The 19,765-nt window shown below is 43.1% G+C and overlaps 1 protein-coding gene across 2 annotated transcripts in view; it reads left to right on the forward strand.

The window, feature by feature from the left end:
* Positions 1 to 19,765, forward strand: part of CFI (complement factor I) — an 89,673-nt gene that overhangs the window by 39,875 nt on the left and 30,033 nt on the right. For both annotated transcript variants that reach the window (XM_083178173.1, XM_083178182.1), the window contains exons 5-8: positions 1,428 to 1,538; positions 6,013 to 6,120; positions 6,795 to 6,815; positions 10,614 to 10,670. In XM_083178173.1, the coding sequence (XP_083034299.1) occupies positions 1,428 to 1,538; positions 6,013 to 6,120; positions 6,795 to 6,815; positions 10,614 to 10,670 (297 nt within the window). The remainder of the gene's footprint in view (positions 1 to 1,427; positions 1,539 to 6,012; positions 6,121 to 6,794; positions 6,816 to 10,613; positions 10,671 to 19,765) is intronic.

A 19,765-nucleotide genomic window follows, 5' to 3' on the forward strand; every position in this document is an offset into this window, starting at 1 on the left:
CCCGGGTCCGTTATATATAGTGACTGCTGGAGGGTGTATTATACCCAGGAACTGCAGCAGGCAGGCTATGAACATTGCAGGGTGAACCACAGGTTCAATTTTGTGGACCCTGGCTCACGGGTACACACCCAAAATATCGAGCACCTGTGGGGGGCCTGTAAATGGCGGAAGAAAAGGCATAGAGGCACCACAAGACATCACTAGGAGTCCTATCTACAGGAGTTTATGTGGAGGAAAAGTTTGGGAGCTGACAATCCTTTCCAAAGAATTCTGCATGCGCTGACCCTACTGCCAAAGGCTACTTCTGTGCCTTAACAGTGATTGCTTTTCTTTTATTCTTTACTCTTTTATTATTCTTATTGTTCATGTTATTATTTGTAATCATTCTTATTAATCATTATTAAGTAAATTTACAGTTTAACGTTAACATGTGTCTGCATTACGGTGTCAGATGTATTGTATGGCTGGTGTGAATGTGTTACTAAAACACCCCCAGTATCCATGCCACCCCAAAGCGTGGTGAGCGCAGCGAGCCCCGCGAGGGTTGGCGGAACGCGTCCTCCTGACCTTTTTATACCCCCACTATCCACGCTGGTGTGGAGTTGATTTTATATAGTGTGGCGAGCGCAGCGAGCCACCGTGCCCGAAGCGTGGTGAGCGCAGCGAGGGGACGCGGAATACATGTAAAGTATAGGAATACATTTAAAGCTCGCCACACTTTGGGCTCGGTGGCTCGCTGCACTCACCACACTATATAAGCTCAACTCCACACCGACGTGGATAGTGGGGGTATGAAAAGATTGGGAGGACGTGTTCCGCCACCGCTCGCCACGCTTCGGGGTGGCGTGGATACTGGGGGTGTGCAAAAAAAACACAGAATAAATTGCATGGGTGCTTCCACAATGAAGCACCCATCATATCTCATTTAGGGCTAGGCACTTGGCAGAGGGTTAGGGTTTGGCTGCAGAATGGGGCAGTTAGGGCTAGGCACTTGGCAGAGGGTTAGGGTTTGGCTGCAGAATGGGGCATTTAGGGCTAGGCACTTGGAGGAGGGTTAGGATAAAAATAATAAAAACATGTCAGCTATTTTTGTGTCCACCAGTTTCATGTTGAAAATTTTAACCATGTCAGCTTTGTCGAATTAAAATACAGGTTGACCTTTTAACTGTGAACCTTTTGACCCTGTCAACCTATTGACAGTTGGCCATCTGGTGTCGACCTATTGACTGTCTAGTCACTTTTGAGCCATTAATCAACATTGTATATTGGTCTTAAGAAAATGGTTGCGGATCTTCATTTGTTTAGCCATAAAGCTGTACAAGACATATGACACTTCTCTGTTGTAATAATTATAAGAGCACACAATAAGAAATTATTGTATTAAGCACTGACTGTATAATATTTTAATACAGACATTTTTATTTCAGAATGCGAAGAGAGCCAGTTCACTTGCGTGAATGGAAAATGTATTGCTTTGGATGACACCTGTAATGGGGACAATGATTGTGGCGATCTTAGTGATGAATTATGCTGTAAAGGTAAAGTGAAAGTTTTCTGAAGAAACTATACAATCATATTTATGGTGGGATGTACTTCGCATTGCTTTCACAATGTGGTAGATCCCACCACTTAACACAAATATGCAAATCCAAAATTTACAGAATTATGTGTTTAGTAACACAAAATACAGCGCTTCCAATAAGATCTGCCCTTTTTGATGTCGGGGCATTCAGATTTTAGCACTCTGTGCATGCACAATGAGAAGCAGTGGCCTTAGGGGTGCTGGGAGATATCCAATTGGATGCCTCACAGGGCAGAATGCAGAAAAAAGCCTGTTATTCTCTGCATCTTTGTATGGGATTCCTGGGCTCAGAACATATGGGAATGTGGCCAAAGCCTGAAAACAACCATTTGCTCAGTGCTGCAAATGTGCAGACCTCGGCCATCGGACAAAAGTCTACCATTCCCCCAAACCCCACCACCACTGCTACCACCTACAACACCTTTGGGAGTAGCCATAAATAGTGTAATGAAAAACAATATAACCATCAGTAGTAGACCATCAATGTTTGCTCAGACCAGCCACCCCTGAGTTGATGAGTTGATTATATCATTAATTTATATTTTACGTTAATTTAATTGTATTAAGACTAGTTTTACATTTAGACGTGACTGAACTTTAGCAAACTATGAATTATGTACAGTGACAAAACAATAATTAAACTATTACTTGCAGTCCCACAATAGTTTTCTCTCTACTTTCCTTTTAGCTACTGTAGTTTTACAGCTGTTTAACAAACCTATTTACTATGTTATTAACGGTGTCCTGCCATTCCAGAATGTCACAATATTTAGCAAAAAAGAGAAAGGTTTATCATGGTGTGGTGCAGCAAGGAGAATTAGACATAAAATATAACTTTTATTAGTTAATTTTTGTTAAAAATGCAAAATATAAAAACACACATACATAAGTGAATGGAACAAACACAGTGAGGGGGTAGTTAAAATTCTGATGTGCGTGTTTCAATGCAATGAAAGTCTTCTTTTAATAAAATTTTAGTATCTTATTTTATTTCCTCATAATACCAGTATATGAGGTGATAAACATATCAAATCATAATACTCCTCACACGGAGGTAGTGCATGTGAAACAACCGCACACAGCCATACGAAGTGTGCGCCAGCTGTTTGGCTGTGTGCAGTTGTTTTACATGCACTGCCTCCGTGTGAGAAGTAGAGATATGCAGGTTCGGATTTACCCGGGTTTAACCAGATCTCAAAAAGGGATCTTATTGGCTATCCAGCGGTCACATGTTTTGGAGCAAAAACATGTGATAGCCTATAGCCAATAAGATCCTGTTTTGAGATCCGGGTAAATCCGGACCTGCACATCTCTAGTGTGGAGTACAATGATTTGATATGTATAGCGTCTACTGAGAAATTGCTTTTTAGAGCAGAATACTAGAATCACTGATCTACAATTAATGTGTGGATAGGTTTATGTTAAAATCATCTTTTATCCAATTGATCTGTCTTGGTTATTAACCACCCTTCTTTGCTGCCAGACCCGCATTATACAGCCCAGTTCATCGCCTCCTTACAAACACACGGGCTGAACACTGCATGTGGTTTTACACATTCTGCACTCATCATTCATTTTGCTATCCTATGTAAAGCTACGTATCAGCCACTGATTATTGCACAGATTTTCTATGTGCAATGTTTGTCACACTATTGCTCTTTTAACAACCTAACTACATTAGTGACTGCATTCATATCAAGCTATGTGCACAGCATATAAGTGAATTTGTCACTGCAGCTCAGACTTATATTTTATAGTCTGAGTGCATTGGCTACACACAGGGGCAGATCCAGGAGAAAATGACAGGGGGGGCCCTCCATGATAGGGGAGGGGGAGTGCGGTGATGTTAGTGGTGCGAGTGGAAAGGAAAGGAAGAGAGAGAGAATAGGATTACAAATAGGCCCTGGCATTTAAAGTACACAGGCCCACCTTGGCATCAAAAGTGAAGGATGTAGTTGTACATGCTCTGGAAAAGGGTGTGTGGCCACTCAAAAGAGGGTGTGTCCTTGAGTGTAGTGTACCACACCATACACCACTTCTATACATTATGCAACAAAATAGTAGACCCCATTATGATTGCCCCTCCCTTACACATGATGCCACACGGATTGAGCCAAAATTCAGATAATGCCACACGGATTATGGATTAAGACAAAATTCACATAGTGCCACACGGATTGTGCCAAAATTAACATAATGCTACATGGATTAAGCCAAAATTCACAATATGTTCCATAAACTGGCAGACTATGCCCAGCGTGTATGGACAACGATGATCGCGTTCATCGCTGAGGGGAAGGCCGCTCAGTGCATATACACTGAGCGGCTTTCCCCCTGCCCGGTGCCGACAGAGGCCGACGATGGCTTTCCCGGCAAAGTTGCAGGAGCGTGCAGCAGCGCTCACCGCCGAGCCATACACACTGGGTGGCTTTGAGCTGAAAGCTGCTCAAACCTGCTGTTTTCAGCGACTTTCAGCTAAAAGTCGCCCAATGTGTATGGGCCTTTTACAGTGTCAAACAGAGGATTTTTCAGGGATAGAAAAACAAAAGTATGTCTTTTTGTGGTGCACCAAATTAAAGATACATAAAATATAGCTTTTATTTAATTCTTCATAAAATTAGGCGAGATAAAAACAGACACAATACACATACATACAAACATATAGTGACATATATATAAAAAGGATAATTAAATCCTCACAACGTGTTTTTCTATCCCTGAAAAATCCTCTGTTTGCTCTCAACCCATGTCCAGTGGTAGCACACCCTTATTATCATGATAACTGTTCCAGATAGAAACTTAAGGGGTCTATGAACTTATTCTAACATTACCCTCCTGTGCGATCAACACTCTCTTTCTTCCTGTGTTAACCTTTTACAGTGTCACATACAAAAGAGTTTTTTTCTTTTTTGTTTCATATGAATTGAGGCATTTATATACATGGAATTTAGTGTAGTCTCCATAGAATTCGCAACATTTGTAGTTACTAACATGAGGAATAAATATAACAGACCAGAACAAGAATTGTTATTCATTTTTAAGTGACTCAATTTGTATCCATGACAGAAGATGACTAGTCTATCTAGACATACAAAATACAGGTACACCACCGATTTTCCGGCAACCTTTGGTCCGGAAGCCTCTTTTAATTCGGCCAATTTTTATTTGTCCGGATTAAAGAAGTTTAGGGACCTGTTTTAATCCGGACAAAGCAAAATTGTATATTGTCCAGATTAAAAGAGGTTGATGAACTCTTTTAATCCGGAACACTTTCTGTGCATGGGCGTAACACACAATAGGCACAAGTGTCAGTGATTACAGCTTCCACTGACACTGCAGGTGACACAGGAAGCATCATGGTGTCTGAGGTCAAAGCAAGTACTGCACATCGGCGGAACACACAGCATGAGCAAGTGCCACTGTGCACAGCTTCAAGGATCCCGCAGGTGACACAGCAGGCAGCAGTGGGGCTGATATGGCGTCCAAGGTCCCAGCAAGTACCGCACATAAAGACAGCATAAACAGGTGCCACTGGGTTCAGCTTCCAAGGACACTGCAGGTGACACAGCAGGCAGCAGTGGGGCTGATATGGCGTCCAAGGTCCCAGCAAGACTTTCATTCATACTGCACTTACTGATAATGTTTGTTCAAAATATACCTTATACAGCATGTTCGTAGTACACTGTAATAAACAGTTTTGCATACACTTCTATGTTTATTCATTCATTAATATTATGCTGTAGCATAAGGTGCAAAATTAGTAAAAACTAAAAATCCTTCGATAATCCGGCAAAATCGATAATCCGGCATGGCACTGGAACCAATGATGCCGGAAAATCGGTGGTGTAACTGTACTAGAAAGTTTGATACACCCCATAAAATTAGTTGTTTTTTTTCCCTGATTATTCTAATACATGAACTGGTGATTCTGCTGGAAAGCATAGTTTATCACATCATATAATGGTATTATGAGGACATAAAATGAGATGCTAAAATTTGATTAAAAGAAAACAGTGCATTGAAGCAACCCACTCACTGTGTTTACTCCATTCAAATATGTATGTGTGTTTTTATATTTTGCATTTTTTATAAAGGTCAACTAATAATAGTTATATGTTATGACTCATTATCCTTGGTGCACTAAACCTTGAATTCTCTTGTCTAGTGGTAGCACACCCCAGATGCTCCTAAAGTGGCATGGTAATCATCACCCGCGCCATGGAATAAGGCGGGTATGCATCAGAGATGCTCGCACCTCGTTCCCTTGCAATGGACGCGCCATTGTGCGAGATGCTCGCGTGTACATGATTGCTAGCGCACCAGCCGCCAGATCACAGCAGCTGGCAATACACCAGCAACGATGGGGCTGTCCCCATCTGTATATAGATTACCTTGTATGACTGACCACCCACAATCATTTCTCATTCCAGAATGTCAGAAAAGCTTTCACTGTAAGTCAGGTGTATGCATTCCATTGAGTTATAAGTGCAATGGTGAAGTGGATTGTCTCAGTGGAGAAGATGAATACAATTGCCCAGGTACAGTACAAACATGTATGCTAAGTAAGTTTATCATATTATTACTTAATGGACTTGGGAAATAAATATTAGTAGTGGCACATGTTCAGTAGAATAGTGCAGTTGGATCCATAGGGTGGATTGGCATTGCCCTCAACACTGGGAATTATAGTAGTTACAGTAAGGCTGCCATTGCCAATGTCCATCTTTCCACAAGAGCAATTTACAAAAGACACTGAGAAGCAACTTCTACACAGGTAAATAAAAAATATACTGGGGCATGTGGGGTGCCAGGCAAATTGATCATTTACAAGACATGGTTTTTCCTTGTAAATGATTGCCACTTTAAAAAAAAACATCTGCGTTCACCTATTACATATGCCCCATTGTAATTGAGACCAGCCTAATGGCATATTTAGGCGGAATTTCCCAGCACCTGGAAAGCTAATTTCACCCAGGAACATACTGTAGTTATAAAGTGCAGACTTCTGTAAGTAACCAAAGGTTGGAGGTTACAATTTAAGATGGCACATGCAGTAAGTGTAAAAAAAGGTGTGCTGACTGTGAGAGCCATTTTATTATCTACCTACCTTGAGAATTATCAGCAGCTATGCAGGCCTCAGAAACGTATATTTGTTTTGTGAATTGCATATTGTATTATGTTTGTTTTTAACAGTAATTTATTTATATTTTAGTGGTGGAATCCAAACCTGAAGGTAAGTTTGCAATCCACTTTACACTGCAGAGAGTATAGCAGCCTGATATTAGCACACAACTGATAGGCACTCTGCTACAGTATGTCAGTTCACCATCCAGAGGCTCAGAAATGTAGAACTGGGGCAATGAATGACCTACCCCAAATTATGTTATGGGAGCAGCAACAGAATAGCATAACCCTACTCTTTTTTTTTTTTAACCAGCAAAACAGCCTTGTTCATTCCAGCAGCAGAACATATGACCTAAAGTACTGCCCTTGCCCTGTTGTCTACATATTGGGAGATAGTCAGACATTTATTACATTGTTTCTTAAGGTGCTTTTAATACTTTAGATCAGCGGTTCTCAAACTGTGGGTCCTGACCCTAAAGTGGGTCCCAACCATCTCAGCATGGGGTCGCGACTCTATATTGCTGACCATCACGCTGATGACTTTTCTAATCTTAAGGTACCCATAGACAGTCCGTTCCTGGACCGTCCGTTTTGTACTATGCGATGCGCGCTCCCACGCATCACATAGTACGGTACAAAAAGTATGTGCTGCACATACTTTTTGTACTAGCTAAACATCGTATCGGATCGCATTGCATGCACTAGGCATGCACTAGGCATGCAATCCGATACGATGCATGCTAATTAAGACCCAAACGGATCCGTTTAACGGACCGTGTATGGGCACCATTACTCCGTGATTCAAGGAATCTGAAAAGTCTGTTGCATTGTCTGTTAGTTTAGACTCCTCCCATCATGTTGTGCCTCCTCAATACTGACATGTATGTGCTGTCTGCGGACTACACATGTGATGTTATGACCTTCTGCAGTAACTTTCTGGGGTCCTGTCCTTATTTTTATTGTGTGATGGGTCCCAGAGGAAAAATTGATTGAGAACTCCTGCTTTAGATGATAATTCTTCAAAATAAAGGCAGGGGCATAACCAGAATGTTGCGGGGCCCATAGCATTATACTAAAGAGGCCACTGTCCCACAGCTTCTTAAAAGACAGCTTTCTGCAACACTTAATAATAATAATAATAATAACAATAATAGCACCCTAGTTCCTTTTCTAAACCATAATAGTGCCCAAGTAAATGGGCACTTGATGGAACCTGAGTTGAGGTTACAATTTGAAATTCTGTGTGAGCATCTCTTCCGCAAAATATAAATAAACAATAATAAATAATAATAATTACTGTCTAGTACAGTGGTCTCCAACCTTTTTTGGGTAGGGAGCTACTTGCGACAAAATAAACCGCCCGAAGAGCTACTAAAGTAAAAATTTGCCCTTTACACATAATGCCACAAACCATAATGCCCCTGACACATTATGTCACACACTGCAATGCCCCAGACACAATATGCCACACACTGCAATGTCCAATATGTCACAAACATACCTCCCAACACTGGCGGCAGAGGAGAAGAGACATCTGCGCGTGCCGAAGGCACGCACCAAAAATGAGAGGGTTCAGCTACTACCGTGGTACTCCTGCGAGGCCACGTTCCCAATCTTTTCGCTATTGGGCTTGGCCAGTGCTCTGAGAGGGGGGCGGGGGCCACAGAAGTGGAGAAGGGGAAAGAGAGCAGGAGAAGAAAACATGTGTGGGGGATGCCACGGATGGGGGAGATGGGGCGCCTTGGATGAGGGAAGGGGGGTGAAAGGAGAGAGTGAGCAGGGGGAGGCAGCCTGTGGGGGGAGAGGGAGGGCTGCGGATAGAAGAGGGGGGATGGGAGCATGAGAAGGGAACCTGTGTGGGGAGAGGGGGATGGGGGGGGAGGGTGCCATGGTGTGGGGGGGCCGTGGATGTGGGAGGGGGTACCAGAGAATTGTGAGCAGCAGAAGGAAACCAGTATAGGGAGAGGGGGTGGGGAGTGACACGGAGGGGGGCGCAAATGGTGGGGAAGAGGAGAAAGTGACAGCAAGACCCTGTAAAATAAATAAGAAAGTCTCCATACAGAGCCTACTGTACCCTGTTCTGATACATGTCTTTGTGGTGCTGGACCTGCTGAGCAGATGCCTCGTGGAGCCTCGTCTAGTGTCAGCAGCACAGGCTCTCCAAGATGCTGAGTATCTCCACGATGTTCCCCACCTCTAGCATCTGACAGGGAGCGCAGCGCTGCAGGTTACCCAGCACTTCCGGGTAACGCTGCAGCGCTGCGCTCCCTGTCAGACGCTAGAGGTGAAAAATTACCTCTAGCGTCTGTCACAGGGGGAGGGGAAGGCACCAGCAACTTACAATAGTGGACAATGGAGGGGCGGGCAGCAGCGGACAAACGGAAGGGGGTTGGCGGCTGACAATGGCGGGGCGGCCGGGCGGCTGACCGGGCACAGAGCAGTCGAGCCACCTGTATCGCTGCCGCGAGCTACTGGTAGCTCGCGAGCGACGGGTTGGCGACCACTGGTCTAGTATATTGATGATACAATGAAAACAATTTGTTGCTTCAAATGTTCCTTAAGTCAGATTTGAATCCAGGGTGCCAGCAATGTAAAGTGTCACTTTAACCACTATGCCACGCACGTACCCTAGCAATGGAGGGCTATTCCAGAACAGTACAGAGGTCCCTTTGCCACTTTCTGATTAAGCAGTTAAGCGTCAATTCAGCTTGGGGATGTAGTGTACTGTAGAAGTCAATGCTTGTGCTGAGATGCCTACAGTAGCTTGTGACAGTATGGACAGAGTTCAGCAGAGTACTGTAGCTGAACTTGATTGACCCTGAATTGAGCTCACTATGTGAAATTCTTTAAGGAGCATCTGATACACAAAATATAAACAATAAAAATGAACAATTACTGTATGAAAAAAAAAAAAAATTCCAACTGAAAATGATCCTTGAGCCAGTTTTGTACCCAATGTTGATTTAACCACTATGCCACATACCCATCCATGAGTATTTAATGTTTTTTGTGAAACAAAAGTAGTTTGAAATTATGTATCCAAGAAAAACTTCATAATATACAAAACAGGGTTCAAAAATGATAGCCTTCCTAGGCATTTCCAAGACAAACATTATTCCAATACAGAGGACCTCACTGTGGTGAAACTCATTAAGACAGCTAGCATATTAAGTGATATATATCTAGCCCAGGCACACAGAGTCCTACTGGATATATGCTCTCAACACCTTAATAGCAACAAACCTCAATGAAAGCATAGATATGGTAGCTTTCCTTTAGGCAGTATGCCTTAATTTGAAAATATGTGCACGTTTGGACCCTTGTTGTCATTTTCCTTATGTACTATCCATCAGCTGCATATATATCTTTTTTTTGCTAATATCGTATGCCCATTTTAATTGTTTGTATTTGAAATAGTTTTCAATTCTCATTGACCATATACATTATAATTGTAGACACATCCTTGAAGAAATTTCTTACAGACAAAACAATATTAAATTATTTTTGTGATCCCTACTTTTCACTATTTGAAGTGGGGAGAAGTAGTTCTGGCAAAATGAAAGCCATGATACCCTTTTGATTTTTTTAAAAAAAGGACTTTAATAAATCTGTACATATGGATTACTATTGAAATAACCAAATAATTTGGATTTGAACATAAGGCGCTAACCTACTATTGTTGTGTATATCGTGTGTACATACATATACAGTATACTCATACACCTATCAGAACACATCTGGAAGCTTCTTATAATGGACTACAAATGAATAGCACTGCTTAATGCTCAACTCATAATAACAATTATATCAATGCCTTGCCTAATATTAAATAATATAAACACACTTTAACTCTTTCAACCACGTATGTCAAGGCACATAATAACATGCTATGTTTTTTTATATATAGCAAAAGACGAACATATAGCAGAAGAAGGCGAAGACTTTAAAAACAATGACAACAATGGTAACTATATATATATATGTTGTGAGATCTTGGCTCCAAGACAGGTAGGCTCAAACGAAATAGGTTGCAGCAAGATAGGGTTTTTATTCATAAGCAAATTAACAGGAGGCTTATCAGCAGCACATTAAGTCCAAAACAAAACCAGCTTTTCTTCAGCAGCAATTTGTAAACTTATTTCCATTCAATTTGAACACAAAAGGTGCGTACACACACACGTACAGATTTTCTGTCTTAGCTATCTGGTGGGAACAAAAACCTGGAAATGTATGGGAGCAACTGACAATCAAAAAATTGTTCCTAAACACTTGAAAACAGACAGTGATCAGTCAGACAAATTGTTTAATCATTCTGATATAACAAATTTAGCAAAGCATATATTTTTTTCTGTTTTCCTGCATTTGGGTGGACATTTTTGATTGTCATTTGCTCCCATACATTTCCAGGTTTTTGTTCCCGCCAGATAGATCAGACATAAAATCTGTATGTATGTACGCACCTTTAAGGCCCCCATACACTATGCGATTTTGAGACGATTTCATCCGATTTCGGCACTTTGGGCCGATAACCGGGTGAAATCGGCCCAAAATCGCAGTTGTGTGACATCTGATCCGATCCGATGCGCGGTCCCGTGCGCATCGGATCGGATCAGGGAGGTCGGACGGTCAGCACATAAGATCACGTCCAACCTCCCTGTATGCTATGCATATGCCTGCCCACCTGACAGGCATATGCATACAGACTTACTGACCGGTAGCAGCACGGCGGGCATCGGGTCCTGAGCACTAGCACACACACTGACCTGACCGGGCATGTAATCACAAATAGCAGCGCTGCGGGATGGGCAGTGCAGTGGCGACTATTCGATTTTTAGAATACCTGTCAAATGACAGGCCGTTCTCTGATTGGCTGAGAATGGCTGGTCATTTGACAGGTATTTTGAAAATGTAATAGCCACCACTGCACTGCCCGTCCCGCAGCGCTGCTATTTGTGATTACATGCCCGGCCAGGTCAGCATCACTCGCCGCACCCGGCACACGCCGGGAACTTATTTGAGAGCCGCCACCCGCCCCCACTACTGCCGCTGCCTTGCTCCTCATTGGCATCGCCGCTGCCCGCCCCACTGCTTCTCACCGCCCTGCAGCTCCCCATTTGTTTTACATGTGATAAATCGCAAGCGATTTATCACATGTAAAAACTGGCTCATGTAAAAACTGGCTCATCAAGTGCCAAAATGTATGTGAGCCTCCCGGGGAGCTGCCGGATGGCACACAGGAGAATTGGGTCCTACTTGTCCTAAGGACAAGTCGGCCTAATGTATGGGGGCCTTAAGTCTCTGTTTTTTCAGCTTCAAAACAGGCAGGCATAGACCAAGGCACTCACCCTGTCTCTGTATTAGCAGGTTCCAGACAGACCCTAGTAGCCCCAGCTCTCTCTCTGGCATGCTTTCTTCAACACACACAGGATTTGAAGAAAAACCCCACCCAAATCTAACTCTCTCTGCACATGTTATATCTGCCCCACCTGCAGTGCACATGGTTTTGTCCATTTGAGATGGAATTTGCCTCTAAGAGTAAACTAGAATAAGGCCCACAGTCCCAACGTCCCAAAATCCCAACACTGCTCACAGGCAGATTCCCCTATTAATCAACTCCACAACTGCACCTGAACTCCCAGCTCAGGATTGATTAACCTGGTGTGTAGTATGGAAATCGCTAGTAGTAAATCAACACAAGCATACCAAAACCCGGACCATACCACCCAACTCAACCCTGTTTGGGATTTATACCACTGACATCAGGGGTGACATTTAATAGGATGAGAGTTTTAGTAACTTTTCAAAATCGCCCATTATCACACTTTTTTAAATCGCATTTTTTGCCGTGAATTTGCTTATTTAATGAGCTGCGTATTCCAGGAAAAAAAGTGCAATTAAGTATGATAATGATTTTTAGTCATGAAAATGTGCAATTTTTTAGTCATGAAAATTTGCGATTTTTAGTCATGAAAATGTGCGATTTTTAGTCATGAAAATGTGCGATTTTTAGTCATGAAAATTTGAGAATTTGTGGAAATGTGCGAATTTGTGTTAAAAAAAATGGCATGAGGTCCCTCCTCCTGAGCATAACCAGCCCCGGGCTCATTGAGCCGGACCTGGTTCCAAAAATATGGGGGACAAAAAGCGTAGGGGTCCTCCGTATTTCTGAATCCAGCCCGGACTCTTGGACTGGTCCTGGTTTAAAAAATACGGGGTACAAAAAATGTGGGGGTCCCCCGTATTTTGAAACCAGCACCTGGCTCCAACAGCCCGTGGTGTCATGCCACAGCCAGGGGACACTTTTTACATAAGGTCCCCCGGCCGAACCATGAGCACCGTGGCTGGTCAAGGGGGATTGGGGACCCCCCAATAAAGGGGACCCCAGGCTTCACCCATGCAGGGCTGAAGCTCGGGGCTGTCACTGGCGTCCAGGGCTTTGAATGCCGGCCTGATAGGGTTAAAACACTCATTCATAACATTGCTTTATACAGGTGAACTACAAGTGCCAGCAGGCCTCCCCCGCATGCTGGGACTTGGTGAACCTCAAGTCCCAGCATGTGGGCTTTAATGAGCCGGCTGGGACTTGTAGTCCACCAGTAAAAGGAATGTTAAAATAAAAGACACACACACAGAAAAGTTGAACTGTATTACACACACAAACACACACCTAACTTTTACACCAACTGGCATTGCATTGGCCTGTCACCCACCTGAGATAATGGACTTCAGGAGCACTTGACAGCTCCTCTCCTGCCGAAATGCCTGCCCAGGTCTTGCTCTGATGTATTTATATATCAGCCTGTGGGGTGTGGTAATGACGGGGCAAGATCCTGTGTAGTTATTTAACAAAAAAGGCTGTGTAGTTATTTAACAAAAAAATAAAAAATAATAATAATAAAAAAAAGGCACTGCAGCTTGGACATGAAATGCCGCAATGGACATAGAAAATGTCAGATCTCCACCGCAGCACATCCTAGCCAGGGATGCTAGATGGAACAAATGGAGGACCCCTTCAGAGCCCCGCCGACACCTTAACGGATTGCAGGCCACCCAGAGCCCCACCGCGGCCTCCATTGGGGGAAAGGAGGAACCACTGCCTCCCCGCTCCAAAAACATTTAAATAAACAGAGAGTCCTGGAGCCCAGCCACTGCACCCTCCCCTTACTGACCGCAGGCCACCATGAGCCACGCAGCTGCCGATGGGGGAAATTAGGAGCACAGGAGGAGTCATGAGAGGAATCAGAGAAGTACAGTAATGGCCAGAGAGATAGGAGGACAGCCAGCAGAGGGCGGAAGCATGTAGACCAAGTCATTGTAGGATTTGTAGGAGGAAAGGATAGCCCACAGTGTCAGAAGCCATGGAAAGATCAATTAGGATTTACTTAGAGTAGTGGCCGTTGAATTGAATGACTTTCGTGAGGATAGTTTCAGTGGAATGGAGAGGACGGAGCTAGAGTGAAATGGATCAAGTAGGGAGTGTGAGGAAAAAAAAGGCAGTAAGATGGTTGTAAACAAATTGCTCAAGTAGTTTAGAGGCAAAGGGAAGAGAGAGAGATGGGTTAGAAGTTGAAGAGTGTCGGGATCAAGTTACATTTTTAGAATAGGGCCTGATGAGTGGGAAAGATTGAATATGTGGAGAAGCTGGGAACAGGCAGCAGGAAAGAGGTAGCTAAGGAGGTGGGCGTTGATGGGGTGAAGGAGGTGGTGGAAGTGGGGACCAGGTTAGGTCCATGACTTCAACTCTAGATACTTAGTGTACAACTGAAGTGGCTTACCTAAAGTTCTTATATAAGCAACAGTGGGTTAGTGCATGTCAATATAACTGTGGGCTAAAGTTCTTATATAAGCAACAGTGGGTTAGTGCATGTCAATATAACACGTTGAACAGAATATGATGGTTTTCAGATGTGCTTTGCACTAAGCATAGGCTGATCTAACTGTGTTCTGATGGTTACAAGTAGCAAACCAGATACAAGTAAGGGGCAGAAAAGATGCATAAAAATTATACAAATTGCATTTTACAGAAAACTATTCTATATTCACATGTTCTAGTTGCAAAAAAATGTTTAAAGGTTTTTGTATACATTGTTTAGTAACTGTCCTGGATTCCTAGTTAAATATTGCAAGTATGAGGAGACTAGCATTTAGGAAGAAACCGTTTCCAAGTAAACTTAATATTTAAAAATCTTTGTGAAGCCAATACCATAGATCCCTACCCATAATCTACCTACTCTTCACCTAAGAACACTACTTTTCATTGAGAATCACCCTCTCCAATACGAGCTCCGCCCCTCTGAGCATGCTGGAATGTATGTCATTATACTAGGGCCTAATATTGTTAATTGGTACTAATCCTAGAGACCAGATGGTTAGAAAGAGCTATTGATTTGGTGGAATCACTTTTTGTTGCCTGTGTTCTAGAGTTTACTAAACGCTTTGTCGCATTACACAGCGCAAAACCAGTGTCTGAGAAGTGTGGGAATGCCCCTGGGCTTGTTGGAGGGGCCTGGTGTAGGGATGCCAATCCCAAGGCATTTTTTCTATCCTGGGATTCGGGATTGAAAAAAATGCCCCTTATCAATCCTTCCCATCCCCCCTGCCCTGCACTGTCACTTACACGGCGGTGGCGACAGACAGCAGCAGGACAATCTCCATCAGAAGGATGGCTGGGAGCGTTTTTGGGACATTGTGACGTGCTGTCAGGAATCGCACTGTGCAGCCCAGCCGCTTCCATGCCACTACAGCACATTGTTCTGAACAGCAGCAGTACCGGGGGTCAGTAGCAGCCAGGCAGCATCCCATTGTCAACCTAAATCATAGTGAGATGCTCACTTGCAGAGATGCAAATTTTCCTCAGGGCAGTGCCTGAATTACCAATAGGCTGATTAGTATGCAGCCTAGGATGCCTTGCAATTCTCCCACCACACCGTAGTGGATGGTAGAGCAAAACCAGAATTTTGTAAGCCTCAGTGAAAAAGACATAACTGAAACATTATTATGTCGCTAGATGGGCATGGGTCATTAGGTCAACCCATATTAGGGATGGGCATTGGGTCAACTACGGACGATCAACATGGCTTAGGGCGACACATAAGTAGATAAGGCACACTTTTTCTTCAAACTAATTGGTTTTGACAGGTCCACGCCCCTTTTATACAGTTTGTCCACGCCCTTTTATACAGTATGATATCAAACGTGATAGCGTGTGATAGCCCGTATCACGTTTGATATGAAAGTGGTATAAATAATATTAACCCCCGTATTAAAATATAATTGGTTTGATACTGTAACTTCATACACGGATATTGGCTATGTCATATAACACCACAGCTGTATAAATTAATTTATAAAGCTCGCTTAATGATATCTTAACCAGCTGGAAGAATTTCTAAACATAATGCTAAAAAAGTTGTTAGAAAAATATGGTATACAACAGATATATAATTCGTAGAACTGTAGATCTTGTTTTATATCAAATTTGATTTCTGTAGGATGTCTCGCAACGCCGATCATCAAAACAGCCGGCTGAAAGCCTGGTATTATAACGTTTTAAAGCCGGGTAGTTTTTGCGGCATTGATAAATATTATAAAGCTTTGAAAAATAAATTTAAAAGGTCCGATGTGAGAAAATGGTTACAAGAGCAAGACGCGTACACATTGCACAAACCGGCTAGAAAAAACTATAAAAGGAATATGATATGCGTGTCGGATATAAATCAACAGTGGCAATGTGATTTGGTATCGCTCATAGATCTGGCAAAGCACAACGACGGAGTAAAATATATACTAACAGTCATCGATATATTCAGTAAGAGGGCCTGGGCTGAAAGTCTGACTGCTAAGAGCGCGACGACTGTCGCTAAGGCTTTTGAAAAATTATTCCAACAGGGGGACGTACCGAGGAAACTACAAACCGATAATGGTAAAGAGTTTCTAAACAAAGTCCTAAAAAAGTTGTACGGTATACAACATTTCACAACCAATAATGATGTGAAAGCAGCCGTTATAGAACGCTTCAATAGGACTTTAAAAACACGAATGTGGCGATATTTCACGGCGAATAATACATACCGATATATAGACGTTTTACAAGCGTTCATTACCAGTTATAATAACACATACCATAGAACGATTAAGCGGGCGCCGAATGAGGTGGATGGCTCTAATGCGCTGGATGTCTTCAAGACGATATATGGCGATTACTTTAGAAGTAAGAAAACAAAGGCTTGTTTAGCGGTCGGGGACCACGTTCGTATCTCAAAATATAAGGATATATTTCAGAAAGGTTACGAACAGAGTTTTTCTGAGGAAATATTTGTAATACGCGGCGTGAACACTAAAGGACTTAAGCCGCTTTACACGTTGGAGGATCTCTACGGGGAGGCTATAACGGGTAGTTTTTACCCCGAAGAACTTCAAAGTATACCGAAAAACTATAATAGGATTTACAAAGTGGAGAAGATTTTAAAAAATAAGACGGTTAGAGGGAGGAAACACGTATTAGTCAAGTGGCGTGGATACCCCACAAAATTTAACAGTTGGGTCGCTGCATCGGAGATAAAAGATATATAAACAAAGAGGAAGATGGATGACAAACCCTTCTACATAACATTGCCGAGTAACGCCTCAGCCGATACATTTCCACAAAATAAGATTTCTGACTATACCACAAAGTTAGCAAGGCCGATAGACTTAAGTGGAGATTGGGAAGTAGCTCTTACAGAAATACAATACCCACACACCTGGAATACAATCGATGTGCGTGATTGTGTGTTGAAAATAACAAAGTGGGATGGGACGAGCGGTAAAGCAACGAGGGTTTGCGTTAAACCGGGGTTTTATGAAACCATCGGGGCGTTACTGTTTTCTTTCAACGCTGAAATTGACCGACATAAACTGGATGGTTTAAAACTATTGTACGATCCGCTTGAACGAGAGATAATCATCGACAACAAGGCGATGTACAACATCACAGCCGGTCCTAAATTGTCGAGAATACTGGGGTTATACCCGAAAACTAAGTTTTTAAAACCGTGCGCCGACATCAGCGGAGGGCAATATACGCTCTTCGTGTACACAGATATTATCGAACATCAGAGGGTCGGTGATAGTTATGTTCCGTTGTTGCGCACCGTTGAAATAAAGGGCCGTAACAACGAGATGGTCACTATACGGTATGAGAAGCCCGATTATGTTCCGTTGTGCAAGACGCATTTTGACACTATAGCCATAGAGATAAAGAATGATCAGAACGAAAACATGTCATTCAAGTTTGGGAAAGCGAACGTGAAACTACATTTCAGACGCCGCAAATCCGAATTTTATTAAAGACAATGGTGGCCGTTAAAAATTATGGTGACCCGGGGCTCTACGCGCAATATTATAAAACACAGGCCGGTAATGGATTACCCGGTTTTCACGGCAGCGCGTATATGTACGGGTGCGGTTTAGGTGGAATTTTTCGAAGCCTGTTCAGAAAAGCGGTACCGCTTTTCCGAAGAGGGCTGGCGATAGCAAAGCCCCACGTGAAGAATGCAGCACGCAACATCGCGAAAGACGTCATCGGACAAGCCACAGCGGCGGTTGTGAGCAAAATACACGACGCAAATCAAGCGAAGCAAGATGGATCAGGTTTATTCTATGCCAGGAAAGGGGCGGCTAAAAATAAACGGAAGCGGGCAATACGACTTCCGACATGGTGCAGACCCCTTTTAAACAAAAAACGGAGCAGACGCGGCTTAATTAAAAAAAGGAAACCGAAGCGAAGGGTCGGTGATATTTTTTAAGCATGTCTTTCATACACAATGAATCCATGGAATGCGCAAAATCTGAACTTGACCTTTTTGACGTACCACCGACGCAGACCAGCGTAGAGAAAAGCCTCTACGTCGAAGTTCAACCTTTGGCGGCATTATCCGAGACCGCGCCGCTTGAATTCTACATAGCGGCCAGCGGGGAACACTACTACGATCTGAACAACACGTTGCTGTACGTGACCTGCAAGATCGTACGGCCTGATAACACTGCTATACCTCAAGACGCCAAGGTCGCTCTTATTAATTACCCCATAGCAACTTTATTTAGTCAGGTTGATGTCACTTTGGGCGATAGGCTAATATCGCAGTCCAATAATCTTTACGCTTATAGGGCCTACATAGAGACCATACTGAATTATAGCTCAGATGCGTTATCCACAAAACACACAACTGGATTATTCTACAAAGATGTGGCTGGAGAACACAACACAAGAACCCTGGATGGTGTAAACACAGGGTTTATAAAAAGGGCAAGAACAACGGCACAAAGTCGAACGGTTGAATTATTGGGGCCGCTACACTGTGACCTTTTTCATCAACATAAACTAATATTGAACGCCGTGGACTTGAAGATAAAACTCATCAGAAACAAAGATGCTTTCTGCTTAATGTCTGCTGAAGCGGAGGCCTTTAAAATTCAGATTGTTGCAGCGTCCCTGTTTGTGAAAAGGGTTCAGGTCTCACCCGCAGTCCGGATTGGACACGCCCAGGCCTTACTGACCACCAACGCCAAATATGCGATCGATAGAGTGGGCATGAAGATCTATAGCATACCGACGGGGAGTCGCGTATTTAATTTAGAAAATCTGTTTTTAGGACAGGTGCCAAAAACCGTTATAGCCGCTTTTGTAGATAATGAAGCGTTTTCAGGAGCCTACGACAAAAACCCTCTACGGTTTGAACATAAAAATGTAAACTTCGCATCCCTATACCTGGATGGAACACCGCATCCGGCCAAACCATTTCAACCAGACTTTGAACACGGTAATGCGAGTATATGTCGCTCATTCAGATCACAAATAAACAGAAATCAGATTCAGGTATACTAATTGACCGTGAAGAGTACCTCAACGGCTACACACTATTTGCTTTTGATCTGTCGCCTGAACAGGAATGCGCGGAGCATCTGTCTCTAATCAGAACCGGAAATCTACGAGCTGAATTCCGGTTTGCAGGAGCACTAGACCGGACAGTCAACATAATAATATACGCATTATTTGATAATATCATCGAGATCAACCAG

This window comes from Crinia signifera, chromosome 1 (assembly GCF_055691185.1).
Source record: "Crinia signifera chromosome 1, ASM5569118v1, whole genome shotgun sequence".
Taxonomy (NCBI): domain Eukaryota; kingdom Metazoa; phylum Chordata; class Amphibia; order Anura; family Myobatrachidae; genus Crinia; species Crinia signifera.